Here is a 17,319-nt window from a genome sequence, read left to right as displayed (position 1 = left end):
ATGTCGCGCCGTGATGCCCAAGCAGAAGAATATAATAATTGTGTTTTGCCATTAAGAGACACTGCGCACATTTACGCACAAGGAACAGCAGCGAGGGGGGGTGAGCTGTACGGGTTCATTAAAGGAACAATTCATGTCACTGTACTGCTTTGTGACGCTCATATGCTTCCCATTACCCTTGGTAAAATAAAATAAAAAGAACAGAACAGAAAAAGCCTTTGCGCAACCATCAAAGCGGAAAAGAGACAGTTAAAACAAACGAAACCCAGAAGAACATTGAATAGCTGCTCCAAAGATTGGTGGAAGACATCATATGGACAAGTTGAAAGATTTCTGAATAGTGATGGAAAAGAACACCACAGAACAGGTGGGTGAGCTGGAAGAGAGCCATACCTGCATCAGGTAATAAACCACATATTAAAAAAAAAAAAAAATCAGCAAGACCCGACCAACAAGATGGACTACTTACAGAGTAAATCAAAAACCCCAATCACATTATACACCGTAGAAGAAGAGTTTTAGGTGAAAGGACTTGTACTGGGTGAACTGGGAATAGATCATGATGAGCTAAAGGTAACCAGCTCTTTTTTTTTTATGTTTGTCTGTACTTTCCTGATCTGGGACACAAGACAACAGGTGCTTAAAAGTCCCTGAGGGGAAAAAGAAATTGTGAACACCTGTAGCGCCTATAAAAATACAAATAACAGGTAAAAATCACATTTAATATTCCCATGTAAACTGAAAGTGGTTGCAGAAAACTCTGAGTTATGAGATCCCAAAGAAGTATGAGGGTGATTTAGAGGAGAAACTTCAGGAAACAGGCTCTGTGTTAAAACTTGCAGAGAAATAACGTCAACAACATTCATGTCTCATTTGTTTCCAAGTTGAGCAAAGCAGCATTACTTTTCCAATAAAATGATCAAACTGCATCATATTCAGTAGCCCACATGGTTGTCTAGCTATTTCACCCTAAAGATGGATGCAGAAATTTCTTTTTCACAACATGGGTCACAAAGATCTCGAAATGTCCCCAGTTTAACCAGAGTTATGTAAACTATGTATATGGAACACAACCCAATGGAGACTGAAAGAACAGGGGGGGGGGGTGTCAAACCACAAAGTATGGAGTCAATGCAAATCTTTGAATGGCCACATTTAAAGCCATAGTACTCTAGTGAAAAGATGAAGTACTTTTTTCCCGCTGGCCACTCCATATTTATGTTACCACCCTCATCTACAAAAATCACTTAAACACTGAATTATTTAACAGTAAATGCGCTGGTGAGACTTGGCATTTCCATATACGTCCTCATAGAAGATCCCTGCACAGGCAGAAGTACCACAACACGTCTGAAACATTGAAGATACAGCTGGAACCTTGGGACACTTGCCAGTTTTGTGGATGTGTTCTTAACACACACACACACACACACACACACACACGACTGAGTGCACAGAACTTCCTTCCCCTAAGGCGAGTATAAGGGGTTCTTGAAAACTGCTCAGCTTGAAGCTGTATGTGTTTGTGTGTGCGTGGGGGTTGTGTGTGTGTGTGTGTGTGTGTGTGTGTGTGTGGTGGTGGTGGTGGTGGGGGTGCTGCTCTGTGTGGGGTCAACTCAAAAAATGTTCAAGTTGGACGTGCACACTTGAACACTTGAAAGATTGCACACACACACACACACGCACGCACGAACACGCAGGCGGAGAAAGAAAAGGAAAGCAGCGGTGCAGATCTCCGCAGCTGGCTGATTGGCCAAAGGGCTTCACTTTGAAGATGTCCCTGAGAGAGGGAGAGAGAGGGGCGAGAGAGGTAGGGGGGAGAGACGGTGAGGGGTGAGAGAGAGAGTGAAAGCATGGCGGAGAGACGAGGGAGGAGGAAAAATGGCAAATGATAGAAAGAGGAAGCTCAAGGGCTTCTTCCCTCCCCAGAGATTTTAGATCTTCAGCCTATCTCTCCTTTGCCGCCATCTTTCTTTCTCTCCCTCCCTCCCTCCCTCTCTACTGAGCCTTTTCTGCCTCCCACAAACCTCTTTTCAGATGGTTCAAAAATGCTGCAGCTCGTCTCAAAGATGCGCAACAAAGTAACATGTAGGGAGGAGGGTCCGCGTCGGCGAAGCCCTCAGCAGGTTTATGAGTGTCTACTCCCCAGCAGAGCTCGACCTGTGCGGGTCAAAATGGAATCTAAAAACTATATATTAGTTTTTAAAAGTTGGGGTTTTTTTGGAGCCACAGGCTGGAATCAAGGGAGGGCCCCCCTGCTGAGGTCTTGGCTTTTGTACATTGGGGTTCACCACTCTGCCAGGTGAGCTCCCAGGTGCCCCAATATATTAGTTTTTAAGATCTATCATATGATCATATGAATTCCTTTAATATGGTTACCATACAGCTGTAGCCAAAGTATGAAGATATCATTTAGCAGTTGATATAAAACCAAGAGGAAAAAAAAAAACACCCAGCACATTTAATGGTTCAACAAATTGGACTGGAAATTTAATTAACCATTCTAATCAAATATATAAAACTCAAGTTATTTGCTGGTTGAGTTCCAGACACGTGCTCCCATACAGTATATTACTGAAAGTATGGGAGGATCACATGACCCAGTAACTGAGTCAGCATTCATCCTCCTTCGGGACAAGCCAAAACCAGTATTTCACTGTCCACGTTTATGACTGTTTGTGTGGCAGAGGACTCAGGCCCCACCACATGGCCGCCCATCTTGAGCCAGGGTCTGCTCTGAGGTTTCTGCCTTCTAAAAGGCAGTTTTTCCTCACCACTGTCGCCAAGTGTTTGCTCAAGGGGGAATGTTGGGTTCTCTGTATTACAATTTAATTAAAGAGTCTAGGCAGGTCTAGACCTGCTCTAACTGGAAAGTGTCATGAGAGAGACAATTTGTTGTTCTTATGCGTTTCTCTCCCGGCAGCTTGATATCCTGTGCTGAAGAGTTTTATTTGAAAAGTGCAATATACTTTTACTACATTCCTCCAACTTTCCTTACTCACCTTTCTGTTCCCTATCCTTTCTCTATCCATCAGTGACTTCTTCCAGTTCCTCCTCCGTTCTTTTTGTCTTCCTTGCCCTCCTCTTTCTCCCTTCCTTCTTCCTCTCCACATTATTAATATTCCTCTTTCTCCGCCTCACGCTTTGTCCTTGTCACCTTTCCACTTTGCTCCTCCTGAGTTTGACTCTCTACCTTTGTCTTCATCCTTGTCACACTCGTTCCCTTCCTCCTCTAATTTCTGATGCTCCTGTTCCTCTTCCTCCTCCCACTGTCCCACTGTATCCCACTTCCCAGACAGATCAAAGAAAGTTAAGTAGGCCAGTGGCTGTGGTGGGCGTCAAAGGGCTTAAGGTGTGTGTGTTTGTGTGTGTGTGTGTTTGCATCTCTATTTTTGCACGTTATTAGAGAACTTTGGCGATCATCAGCAACGCAGAGTGGGTGGAGGATGTGTATGTATAATGTGTTTATTAATGTACAGAACTGCTTACATACGGTATTTCTATAAAAAGACTTGGTTCTTCCGTTACTCTCTTTGTTGAAACCCTGGTCGAAGGAACTTTTTATTAAATGAGCGCAATGTCTGAAAAAGAAAAGACTGCAAGAAATCTAAAGGGTTAAGTATGGGAGACAATTAAAAATAGGAAGCAGTCTGACAATAACGAGCACAACGGGCGTTTAACCTCATCGCCGTGCGCTCAACAGAGCAGCTGTTTAGTTTTTCCCACACTATAGTCCCAAGAAGCTTTTTATGAAAGATCAGATCATTGTGAGATGGTATCATACTAAATGCTATAGTCCTCAAGAGCCACTCTGGGCAATTGGTAGAGAAAGGCGAAGTCCCGCCCAGCTTTTCCCATGGGAACTTATTTTGTAAAAAAAATATGGATGGTAGTTAATGACAAGAGACAACTAATTGTTGTCATAAAGATGGCCGTTACCTTGGCAGAGAAAAAAATTATTTACAGACAAATCATCACGTCTGGCCTTGCTGACAAACAACGAGAAAGGAGAGTTCAGGACCAACTGTGACTTTCTTGATTTGCAAAATCGTCTAAATTGACAAATGTCATAAGTGCTCTTCATGGCACAATTCAAACAGGAAACAGTTTTTTTTTTTTTCCTGAATAAGGTCCCACTGTGGTCCACTGAAAAGGGGATGGACTTTGCATCTCTGCGGAGAAGACAATGGCAGAAGGAGGTACTGTTGTTTCAGGGTTCCAACAAGTTAACTCTGCCTGAACCGGTCAAGGCAGATGGCCGTCCATCTTGACCCGGGGTCTGCTCCGAGGTTTCTGCCTTCTAACAGGCAGTTTTTCCTCGCCACTGTTGCCAAGTGCTTGCTTAAGGGGGAATGTTGGGTTCTCTGTATTACAATTTAATTAAAGAGTCTGGTCTAGACCTGATTGGAAAGTGATCTTTGTTTTCAGCTTTGATGAATCACTAAACATACTTTTGAAACAAATGAACACAGAACACGTGCATCAACCCACCGTTCTCTTGAAAGTCGATCTTGATTTTGTTCGACTCTGCGCTGGTAACTCTGGTCCAAGTTTGTCCTGGCTGTTGTTTCGTCCACGCGGTGATGTCACACCAGTAGTAACCTCTGTCGGACAACTGGACGCCGGCTAGGCGAAAGCGAAACTCTGTCGGACCGGACTTTGTCAGAACCAGACTGTCTCTGAGTGAACAGAGAAAGAGAGAGATAAATATATTTCAAGTAAAACTCCAGTCTGTCTTTCCACTTGTTCATATGTGTTAACGTAACTACCGCATTTTCTGGACTATAGAACGCACCTGAGTATAAGCTGAACCCACCAAATTAAAAAAAATAAATAAATAGTATTTGTACATATACAGGCCGCACTTGACTATGTCCACATTGTAACATGACATACGTTTTCAAGTCCGGGCCATCTGCTTTTATTACCTCTTACAGCTTTTGTCATCTTTTTGCATTGCGTCAGTTCTTGTTTTTAAGTTTAAGTTCTCGTCTCACCATTGATTCACTTACGCCAAGCTTACGTGCAGCAGCTCTATTTCCTTCTTGGGCAGCCAGTTCGATTGCTTTTAACTTAAAAGCTGCATCATATGCATTTTTTTTTCGAGTGTTTTCCATGATGACGGTATGTGCATGACGCGCAACACGACTGTTGGCCCGTAAAAATCTATATATTAGCCGCATCGTTGTTTAGGCCGCAGAGCTGAAGGCGTGGGAAAAAAGTAGCGGCTTATAGTCCAGAAAATACGGTATGTAACCAGGTATTAACCTCCTGTTGGGGTCTGTGACTCCTCCGTGCTGCACGACGTTGTCAGGGCTGAGAGTCATGATGGTTCTTACGTTGCCCTCCAGGCTGTCCTGTGATTGGATGAGCACCGAGTAGCCCACCTCCCCGAGGTTCTCAGTGTCCACGGTGCAGCTCATCTCAAAGGTAGCTCCGCCAACTGAGGCTTCACGGATGTGCTTGGCAACGACGTTGAGAGAGGGACCTGAAAATGCCACCAGTCCATCAATGAACTTCAAGAGGGACATCTCTCACCCCACCAGAGTGTCTCCGATTGGGGGGAAATCCCAGACAGTGGGCAACAGGAAGTGATTACACTGTGCACTTCAAAGCAGACTCTTTCTCACACAAACACACAAATGCAGTTACATCATGGCTAAATGAGCTAAATTGAAGGCAACAACTTCAGCATGCAGGGCTGAAACAGAGAAGAAGTGTGTGTGCGTAGCGAATAAAAGTGGCTAAGACAAGAGGTCTGTTGTTATGTGGAGGGATTTCTCTATGAAGTCTGGAAATGATATGTAGACATTAGAGCTTATTCATAAAACTGAACAGCAGGGTTACTATTTTCTTGGCTGGTGCTGGTAGCATATTAGAGTTTTCTTAATCATGAATGTGAGTTAATGGTTCTGTTTTTCTGAATTTCTCCCCAAAGTACCTCATTAAATCACAAAATACGACCTGGAGTATTAGGATGAATGTTATGTGCAGAGATAAGTACAAAGGTTCCAAAAGAAAATGTTGATTGCCCCATAGCACTAAAAAGAATTCATGTTTTGCCTCATGATGCATGTATTCACACACAAGTCCACAAGCTCAAAAGGCAATTACTTGTATTTTTTTTTTCCTTTTTGCCCCCATAAGTCAACTCACTTTTGAAAGTAATGCGATAGCAGAAGAAATTACAACAGGAGATCAGAACAAACATATCTTCCTTACGTTTGGTAACCCATCGTACGGTCTGCGGTGAGCTCTGGTGCTCAGCCATCTTCAACATGTCACCCTGGCTGTTAACACTCCAAGCAGACACAGTGCAAGCATACAGTCCCATGTCGACCTCCTGCAGACAGAGTGAAGAACCAGTCGGTGATCAACATAAATACGTTCATTTTCAGTTAGAATTTTTGAATGCAGCCGACGATTCCAGGACGGAGGAACTGGAAGCGCAGAGTCACTGTTTAATAGTGTAGTTTAACATCTTTAAATTCGATCATTTTCTTGTGAAAGAGCCCAAATATGACACTAATGTTAAACAAATGCTGTTGGATTTTCAAGTCACATAAGGAAAACGACATTTATATTTAAAATGGAAACAGACAACACAAAATATCAAGCAGAGCAATACCTCCTTTCAGCTCCTTCTGTCTATAATCTGATTATAACAATAATGCAGAAATCACTGTTTCCATCAGTCACGATGTTCTCAGCTCTGTTTTGCTACCTGTGTGCGGAGGAATCGCAGTTTGAATGTGTCGGGCTGGACTCTGGTCAGGGACAACGCGCCGCTCTTCAGCCTATCAGAGTACATCGGCCCTGGCAACAGGTTACCATGCCCGTCCAGAGAGCCAATGGAATGTGAGGTCTGGGGATCATCCCCTATACCTGCAGATGATTGGACAGATTAAAAACAAACCTGTAATAGGTTCTGTAATAATTTCTAGTCATTAAAGAATTCTATGGGGCATTAAAAAGTTGTACAAAGGCTGAGGTAAAAGTACCAGGGAGTGTGGTGTGCTCCCAGGTGACACCTAGTCTGCCTCCCAGGGGTAAATGGGTAATGTTGGTCACATGACATGCCAGCTCTGTGGGTTCAGCCGTCATCTGGGGGCTCATGACGGATTCAAGGGTCAGCGTGAAGCTCGGTTCTGGGGAAAATAAGCGAGATAGCAGAAAATTAAACTCAGTTTTACTATGCAGTTCGAACATTTAGATACTTTAAATGTGGAAACGCAGTATTAAAAGGGTAATGAAGCACTGATAAACTGGTTTTTAGCTGATTCGCAATGTTTTTGCTCAGTTTTGGCAACCTCACGATCACCCATGAGTGGTAAACTTGGGTTATACAGACTGAGATCAAGGTATTTAGATCCTACAAGTCACTACAACCACAGCTGTTAATCATTCACAAGCTTTTCATTGGCTAATGAATTATCTGCAGAGGTCTCCTCCTCTGCAAATCCAAAGTATCTGGTAGGTAGACCAGTAAAAACACTGAATAAAGCACTATCACGCTAAAAATCAGTCCATCTCCGATGCTCCTAGGCTGAGACAGAATGTCCGGGGGGGGGGGGCATCCGATGACTAAAATCCTCTATCCGGTGAAAAGGTGTTGCATTAGTTAAAAAAGACCAAGATGTAAAAAGTGACACCGGCCATTAGGCCAACAACCAGCACTTTATGCATATCTCTGAGCTAGCTGGCTAACTCAAGGTTCAGTCGCTCAATGCAACTAAGTTTAAGACATCGCTGTAGACGCTGTCATAGATCAATACAGTAGACAAAGCCCAACCCTACAACCTTACAGAAGCCACAAAATCCTAATTTTGACAAAAGGTTAGCATGGCCACCGAGTCTCTACCCTCTGCTGCAAAGTCAGTTTCAAAATCCATCATTGATGCTGCCCTCTTATTACTTCACCCCTTGTGTGAGTCTATCTGTCAAGGTCCTGTTTTGTATGAGCTGAGGCATGATGGGCGACGTCAAGACAGCCATGTCTGAAAGCCCAAAACTCATCAATCTGAAAGGTAAAGCTACAAGGATTTCAAGTACATTTCAAGTACACCTTAAATGTAAAAGACTCAAAGCCAAGGATTTCCTAAAATCTAGCAAATAAACATACACTATATGGTCAAACATACGCGCACACCCCTGTCCACGTGCTTTAAAATACTTTTGGTCTACTTTAAACTGGCCACAAAGAAAGGGGTTCCCTAATTTGGCGCTGAAGAACTTTACTAGCTTGCGCAGACCCTTGATCTCAACCCACTCCAATACCTTTTAGATGAACTGGAACACCGACAGCCAACCGAGCCTATTATCACCGAACATCACTGTTAGACCTCACTAATTGCTATCGTGGTTGAATATGAAAAAAGAAATCCATGCAGCCAGGTCCCAAAACCTAGTGGACAAGCTTTTCAGAAGAGTGAAAGCTGAAATGGTGCTGACAGAAAGACATTTCTATTACAATACAAATTTCACACACGGTGTAATGTTCTACATAATATACATATTGGCCATGTAGTGTACAGTATTTATCCATATACTCCAATGCCATTGCTTTCAAAAAAGAGCCCTATGATGCACTGACATCATTTTCTTACCATAATACAATAATAATATGCATAATATTTATTTAATTATCCTTATCATTTGTACTGCCTCTAGAGACTGCAGAGGGTAGTTACTTTTATGAGTCACTGCCAGGCTTTCTTACTTTACAACATTAAAGAATCACCAGACAAACGGAAAGTGAATCCTTTATTATTATTATTTATTTATTTATTTTTTTTCATTGGTTTGGTCCTTAAATAGAGCTGAATTGAAGAGCCAGACAACAGAAATAGACCTGCAATAACAGTTTTAACTGTGTGAGATGAGGTGTGTATCACACTGCTAATACTCTGTGTATATGTGTGTGTGTCTGTGGGTGTTGAAGTAGGTAATCTCAGTCAGACATCCAGATTGCACCTTTATGCGTCAATGAACGGGAAACACACCCAAAGATTTCCACCTGTCTAACTGTGAGATATCACACACACACACACACACACACACACACACACTATATGTATATACAAGTAATACTTGACACAAACCACAGTCTGCTGCCATATCGATGTGTACCACTGACCAACATGCGCACACAAACACACACAGCAGAAACACTATAAATACAAGCACATACGTCTGTGTGTGCTTGGCAAAGGAGGGGTGATGTCATTTGGACGTCACACACACACATAAACACACACACACTGACTCATGCACTGTCACCATCTGCTGTGAACACACACACACACACTTTGATCAGTGAGAATGTGTGAAGCTTCCCTTCCAATGAGCCACGCGCCTCTCCCTCCCTCTCCCTCGCTGAAATGTTGCCTTATTTAGTAGAACAGGAGAGCTGATACTGTTCAACAGTGTGCTGCATCTCACCGACAGAGGCTCTGAAAACCAGTGCTCTACACGGTTATTTATTTTAGCAAAACTAGCAACAACGCTTTATTTTGTGCAAAAATTCTTTGCAAAGATCTGACAACTTAAGCTCACCCCCCCCCCCCCCCCCCGGATAACGATCGACAACATGAACCGATAATCCAACTAATTTCATTAATGCTGAACTTCAAACCTTGAAGCGCACCTGGCTAACTTCATGTCACTCTGTAACGTCACACTCTGTAACGTCACACTGTAACAGATATCTGGATTTTGGTAACACAACTAAGCAGTTTACATGGGTAATGAAAATGAGTTTTCCACTTACATTAATGTTTAAATGCAGTAGTGCACACTCTTAAATAGTGACAACCATCCCACGGCTACGCCCTGCTGAGGATATTTACCACCCTTTGAAACCGAAGTCCCCCTTGGGTATTAACATGACCCCTTCTGCAAGTTCTGCGAAACTGCATTCTTCAAACTAGCGTTTTTTTTTACGACTCCACAACAACAGACCGTGATGCATGCGACTTATTCAGCAGATGAGCTGCTCAGTTATGATGATGATGATGATGATTGATGAGCGAGCTAACATTATCGCCTCCAAGTTGAGATGCATATTCTGAATGTGCTGGCATATCCCACATGTTTTCATTGGAAAGTGCTACAGTTGGAATAAGGCTCAGTTCAAAATATCTAAATATGTCGTTTGGCTTGTATCTAATTAGTACTACTGTCATATTTGGAATAATAATAATAATAAAGAATGAGTGCATGTAAACACAGTAATATGTCTTCAGTACCACAGATGACGCAGAACTTCGACCGAAAAGACTAATCGCGCAGTCACTTGGTGGTTTGGTTGGCTAAACCCGACAGCATAAGCCACAACAGACATAGAACTGTGCAATAACAATCCAGCAAATATGAAAAACGAGTACAAGTCATCACTCCCATTAGAAGTGCCTTGCTCACGGGCACATCAGCTGGCTAATGGGGGGGCATTTTTCGCATTAATCACTCCACCACACCCAAATTTTTCCTGCCCATCCGGTGGGGGAATCGAACCGGTGACCCTCCCATCACAAGCCGCTTCTCCAACCTCTAGGCCACGGCTGCCCCCCTATTCTTAAAACCTCTGCTGACCTCACGCCTCGCAAATGACTCGTAGCCACTCCGCACTCTGTGGAGTTTAGCAGAGCAGATGTTGTGCAAAAACAAGCTTTAGAAATAAGAAAACTCTATTAGTGTGCGGCTCGGGGAGACAGAGTGACGGGGGGGGAGAAAAAAAAATAGGTCAATGTCAACACAACAAACTGCTTTCATCTGGATCGCACCGCATGTGTTCTCTTAAGAACTTACTTGTAGACTGGTTCTCAGTGAATATTAAGGTGACAGCACCGTCTCCAACGTTCTGATATCTCAGTCATTATTTTGCTGCTACTCCGTGCAAATGAACTGCAAATTGGAGTGAAAGCGCTTCTACTGTAGGCCTGCAACTAACAATTATTTTCACTACAGCTCATTTTTAACTATAGTCATAATCAAAAACACAAAACAAATGGAAGTCCATTGGTCCCTCCCAGGCCATATTCAACTCCTGCCAGCAGAGTTTACTTGATTTTGTATATTTCATATATGACTCTTTAAATGTTATACCTCTCTTACTTAACTTTACATATTTGTTAAGCGTGTTTTGGTTTACATTGGTGTTCTGCTTGTATATCTACATAGCAACTGGACTTAAATTTCCTTCGAGATCAATAAAGTATTAATCTAGCTAGCTAGGTTAAGCTAGATTTGTCAAAGCTAGCTAGCTAGCTAGCTATGACAAAATTTCAAAATGGTGAATGGTGTCCTTAGATGTCGCCGGAGACCATGGAGCCGTTTTCAGTGTCTCAACACCCCAAAGACATTCAGTTTTCTATCAGAGAAAAGTAGGCAAATAGAAAATATTGAAATATGAGAAGCTTGATTGAGTAAGAACTCATTACTCCTTAAAAATTACTTGTTGTTGCTGATTAATTTTCTGTCAATACATAAGATATTTCTCTGAGGGAAGAGTGGAGACATTTAGAGACTTGCATTCACCAGGCGGAGACAAACATGATAAATGACTGATAATGTTGCTGCTGCTTGCTAAAAAAAAACAACAATAATATTAACTTAACACAAAATAACAAGGCAAAGTGGCCAAGAAAATGGAAATTTAAGGCTGTGTCTTATACTCTTACACTTACACACACAGTCTTTTCCCATCATTTTTGGGCACATTACATAGACTTACATTCAATTTCTGGAGGCTTAACCACCACCTAACCATAACAATAACCATTACTATCCCAGTCCTAACCTTAACCACAACCTAGGCACAATGGATGAGTGTGGAGACAACCAGACCCAGAACCCTGTGCCAGTGTACCTGTAACCACAACTGTGGATAAACAAAAATTATTACCCCTATAAACCTAACCTTAAAGCAAGATTTTTGTCCACACACACACACACACTCTCTCTCTCTCTCTCTATTGCAGTGTGACAGCAAACAATGAAGTGCATCCTTCAGATGTCGTGTTTCAAACGGAGCTCCGAGGGCGTGAAGCCAAGCTTCGCCTGGAACTTGTTTGGTCAGTTTGTTTTACCGCTTCGGCTCATTTACATGCGGGCTGCATGCCATGATCATAATATGTCTGTGACAAGCAGAAGAACCGCTAACCTTGGCAGTGACCGAGCCATTGACCTGAGCAGAGAGCCGAGCTCCAGAATGCTGCATTCTGCCAAAACAACCAAAGGCATGCGAGACGCTCTCATTTCAACGAAGCGTGCAGGCGTGTGTGTGTATGATAGGACAACCAGATATGGAAAAAGTCACCCGAGCTCTTCCCTCTTTCTGTCAACACTCCCTCTGTCTCGAGGGATGGTATCTTTTACATCACAATTAGCAGCTAAAGCAACATGTAATCAGATTACTGTGTGTGTGCAGGCATATGACATCTGTCTGTTGCGAGCAAACACTGCTAATTTTCATGCTAAAAACGTTAAATAATAAATACTCCTCAAATAATACATGAGGAAATGTGAAAATCATGCCAGCGTTTGCTTCGCACCAGACAAAACTGCACTGGTTAAATGAATGAAGGTGGAAGCTCTCCAACGGCAAGGCAGACGCTGAACAGTATGGATGCTAAACATCATAAAACCACAAACCGGAGCTTCATCCAGCCCATGGCAATGCACAGCCTCCTTAATTTAACCGCTTTACATTTCACTGAAGGATAGATTTTCAGCGACTTTTGGAAAGAGCTGCAGGAAGCATCATAAACCATTCCCTCAGGGAAGAAAATACAGTGGTTTTCACTAGTCAATCCTGTGTGAAATGAAAGTTAAAGCCAATTCTTTTCATTCTTGGATTCTTTCCCAAGTAAACCAGGAATGCGTATTGGCAAGGACCTGGCGAGGGTTTAACCACAACACAAAATTAAACTCAGCCACAAATTTTCGCATGTAAACTCTTAACCTGAAAATCCGTAGCGTTTCTGAGAATCGACGCAGCATCGCAAAAAAGCTGCGAGATGTCAAGACCCCTTTAAAACCTGTCATGTGACAAACTGTTTATAGAACAATAATGATGAGGGCGGCTGAAATATGAGGCAGTGTTGGTAATACTACGTGCTCCAGCTCCAACTTGCCATCACTGGTCAGCTAGGGGGGGGATACAAACCCTCCAGGATGTCTGAACCAAGGTCTCGGCGTCTCTTATCAGTCACGCTTGGAACACGACCAAAGACCAAAGGGGTTATGGTTCGCTCTAAGTGTGGAGCAGCAGCTGAACTGCATTTACTCATATCACCGAATTCCTCATTACATCACAGCCATGGCTTTTTGCTTCTGTTATGCTTCATTTCCACATAACTTTGCACGCACGTGGGTCAACAAGAAGTCCATTCAATCCTATGGGAACCTGCACGATCTCAGATGTGTTTGAGAAACTCCTCCTTTAGATATTTATTTTTTAATTTGTTTCAAATATTATTTGTCATTTAAATGCTTCACTGTTTGTCAGCAACCGGTCATACTGTGACTTAGGAGGCAGTTTGGCCTTGTGCGCACAGCAAACAATCTCACATCAAGGTCGATTTAGTTCTCACAACACCCTTAATGTGAACGAAAGAACAAGTACAAAGTACAAAATGCAACCTTGGTACTGGTTTTGTTTGTTTTACAGTTTCACATGAGCCTGGTAGACTTAAAATAAAAAACAACTATTTTTGGCAGCTTCATGCATGTTTTCAAAAGCGCATTTAAGCTCCTGTATTCATATTTCATTGGTATGAAACAAGCAATCAAAACAACAAAATTCTGCCATCAGTGCCAAGCAAATATGAGCAACAAAAAAAAAGCCATTAGCACACAGTACATTCCACTGAATATATTCCTAAATATTCTGATGAGCTACATAAAATAACAATTATGAGTTTAAGTATGAGAGCTCTGCTGACAACAATTCCAGCTGACACAACAACATGCACACAGGGGGAGGGGGGGGAGTGTAGCCAAGGGTGAGAGGAATTACACCCTCTTTAACTGTGTCTATGTGTGAGAGAGAGTGTGTGTGTGTCCCTGCCATGGGGAGCTCCTAAACAAGTTCTCCAACTCTTTCTTTGTGCTTCCTGGTAGGCAGTGCTTGTAGCAAAGCATCGTGGGAAGAAAGGGTGGGGGGGGGCTGCGAACTCAAGGCCGCGCATCAGCAGAATAGGAAGTGACTGGTTGACAATCCAGACAGTCGCGCACATAAAGCTCAGACTCAAGGGGAATGAGAATGAAATATGAGCTAGATGTGAGCTTTAGTCAATTAGAAATGTGTGCGAGTGTGTGTGTGTGTCAGCAGTATGAAGGAATGTAAACCCTGAGGCCAAAATGTAGGAGTTCCACCAGTGAGAACCGCCTCATACCCTCACTATGTGGGACACACACACACACACACAAAAAGACAGTGTTTGAAGCATGTTTGTGTGTGTGTGTGTGTGGTATTTACTCTCTGGAGAAAGCATTCAACAAACCTAGTTTTACTCTCGCTTAATATAAAATGTTTGTCAGACATGCACACACATGAATGCATGTAAACAGATAAACAGATAAAATGTTCTTGATCACGCTCCTTGATATTTCAGCTGTGCCCTTCCTCTAACTCGCTGTTATGCGTGTACGTACTGTGTGTACATGTATGTGTGTGTAAAGCCTGGTTGATGTTTCTAAATGTATCATAGGGCTTCAGGGATCTTTCTTTGTATCTAAAAGAAATGGCTGTTATTTTAACTAAAGGCCCCAACACCACTTTAAAGATGTAGGATGTATTTTTCTTTATTCAGTTTGTCAGCTAGTCATATTAGAATTTTTCATAAAAGGTTGAAGGGTTACAAAGAAAGAAACACTATATCAAAAATGTTTTTTAAAAAAATCAACAAATTAAATGTGCAATGAGGGCAAGTTCACTGATTGACCACAATCAGCCCAGAAATATGGTTTCTGCCCTGTCAGACACACTAAATCTACTGAGCTGGTATATTTTAAAATGTTGTGTTTCAAAAAAAAAATGTTGCCCTTATTGATCCCTCCAGGGATCAATAAAAATGATCTTATCTTATTACCAAATAAGCATATAGATCCCCTCTATTGACACTATTGACTAATTGTGTAAATGTTGGAGGGGACAATATTAAATAAGTTAAAATAAATAAATAAAGATTTTCTAAACTTGACCTTCTGTACCTTAGGCCTTGAACTTACCCTTCATTACCCATTATATAAGGAAACAGTCACAATGTATCAGATATCATTCAAGTTTCATATAGTTTAATACATTGTATTTCACATTTTCTTTTCATTTCATGAATAAACACTATTTTTGGGTTTCTTTTACCGTTGAATAGGCATAATTGCTGAAGCATGTTTTAGTTGTTAGCCTGGGTTCAGTGAGTATCAGATTATGGTCCAATTTTTGCTTCACATGCTTTTCCAAAGTAATACCATGGCATAAAGAGTAATTGCATGGACACAAAACTAGCAAAACAAAAGTGTTGATATTGACCTTCCTGAACCCAAAGCAGTCAAGGAGGTAGAACCTGCCAAGCATACTTAATAAATGGGAATAAATGACCAAACAAAAATGCATGTTTTCCCATTCATATTATAAGTGAATTGGATGTTATGAAACTCACTGTTAAAAGAAGTATATATTAGATCTAACTTCCTGAAAGATGAATACATAAATGATTTAATGAGAGAAGATGGCAGGTTTTGACTGGACAGCAGGGATGTACAGGTAAATGGCATGCTACCTGAAAGCCCGTGGTACTTTTAACTTGTCTGGGTTCCTTTTGACGCCAGTATTGTGGCATCTATCCAGTCCAACCCCTCAGAGAAACACTGAAACACAGCCAGCCAGCCAGCCAGCCAGCCGCCCCCCTGCCCCCACCGCACCCCCACCACCAAAAAGAAACCAAAGAGTAATTGCCATGGCACTAAAATAAAATGACATTTGGGCTCTAGGGCTGACAGTAAAGTTTTAGCAAGTCAATCAGCCAAAACACTTTCTGGAAATTTGGCTTTCATCATTATATTCCTTTAAGAGGAAATCAAGAAATGAATTTCAAATCTAATTGCGAATCTAATACGCCACCTTGCAAGCCAACTTAACTGGCAGAGAAAATACACAATCTTAACATAATGTTAAGAATGTAGTAAAAGAAGGATGGAAAAGACAGACAGAGAGACCGCCCGCCATGTCAGTAAACTGAATGCCGTGTCGATTGTGTTCGACACAGTGGCGGGATCAGAGCATCGGACGCACACACACACCAACATACCTAGAGGTAGCAGAGTGCAGGACAGCCATGACCAATCAATCGTCCTCGCAGCAGGCTGACTAGAGGATTAAAGAGTCCCCCCCCCCCCAGCACCCTTGAGACTCCAGATTCATCTGTGGCAACGCAGCACTTTACACATCCACAAGTCATGATTTCATTCAGAAAGAACCCCCTTTTTTTCCCCGTTTCTTCACCGTGTTGGACATCAGAACTGTCTACACGCAACACCATGTCTTCAATACGCCCTATTATAAATGGCCAAACACTCTAATGACTAAAGGTGGCAAAAATGTATGTATGGTAGTATAGGGATGAGCATCAATGCTCTTCTTAAGATACATTACTAACAAATGCTAATGTGTCATTAATCGATACACAGAACATGACGCATTGCCAAAATCCCAAAAAAACCCCACCTTTTCACCTCAACGAGCTCTTGCTTTACCTTTTTTGTCAACATTTTCCTCAGCTATGGGAGGATAGGGTGAGTTAATTTTCAACATTTTGGCATAACGAGCTCCATACGGCCGTGTAAAACAAAACCAGGTGTGGATTAAGAGGAGGGTACAAATTACTGTGGGCAGAGAGGCCGAAAACGTTGCATTTCTGCGAGGGATTGAATAAAACACCTGGCTCTCTTTTGTCTCCTTTATGTTGTGTTTAAAGATGATGAATACTGTCGTTGCTGACACCATTGAAATATAACTATATATCTGTGCGTTTCATTATCTCCACTGTATGCTCTACGCTATTCTGAGCATAACCCTACCCCACTCCTTTGTGCCAAAAAGGCAGCCAATCAGAAAGGCACCACACTGACAGGCTGTTGTTGTACTTATTTTTGCTGCGTGATAGGCTGTTAGATCAAATGTCCTGAGCTCATCATCAACATAATTTTTTTATCAGGTCCTCGATCTTTATCTCCCAGCCCCAGGAGGCACAGTAAAACAATCTACAACTGTTGGCTGTGTTTGATAAATTAAACTGGACCAAATGCCCACTTAGATCT

At 42.1% G+C, this 17,319-nt stretch overlaps 1 protein-coding gene across 1 annotated transcript in view; it reads right to left on the bottom strand.

The window, feature by feature from the left end:
• Window positions 1-17,319, bottom strand: part of ptgfrnb (prostaglandin F2 receptor inhibitor b) — a 57,162-nt gene that overhangs the window by 24,391 nt on the left and 15,452 nt on the right. The window contains exons 6-10 of the mRNA XM_046381988.1: window positions 7,002-7,148; window positions 6,725-6,885; window positions 6,223-6,343; window positions 5,269-5,488; window positions 4,492-4,679 (exon numbers count right to left, since the gene is read on the bottom strand). Of these exons, the coding sequence (XP_046237944.1) occupies window positions 4,492-4,679; window positions 5,269-5,488; window positions 6,223-6,343; window positions 6,725-6,885; window positions 7,002-7,148 (837 nt within the window). The remainder of the gene's footprint in view (window positions 1-4,491; window positions 4,680-5,268; window positions 5,489-6,222; window positions 6,344-6,724; window positions 6,886-7,001; window positions 7,149-17,319) is intronic.

Source organism: Scatophagus argus, chromosome 24 (genome assembly GCF_020382885.2).
Source record: "Scatophagus argus isolate fScaArg1 chromosome 24, fScaArg1.pri, whole genome shotgun sequence".
NCBI classification, from domain to species: Eukaryota; Metazoa; Chordata; class Actinopteri; family Scatophagidae; genus Scatophagus; species Scatophagus argus.
Note: the sequence above shows the minus strand (reverse complement) of the source record. Positions and strands in the feature narration are given on the sequence as shown.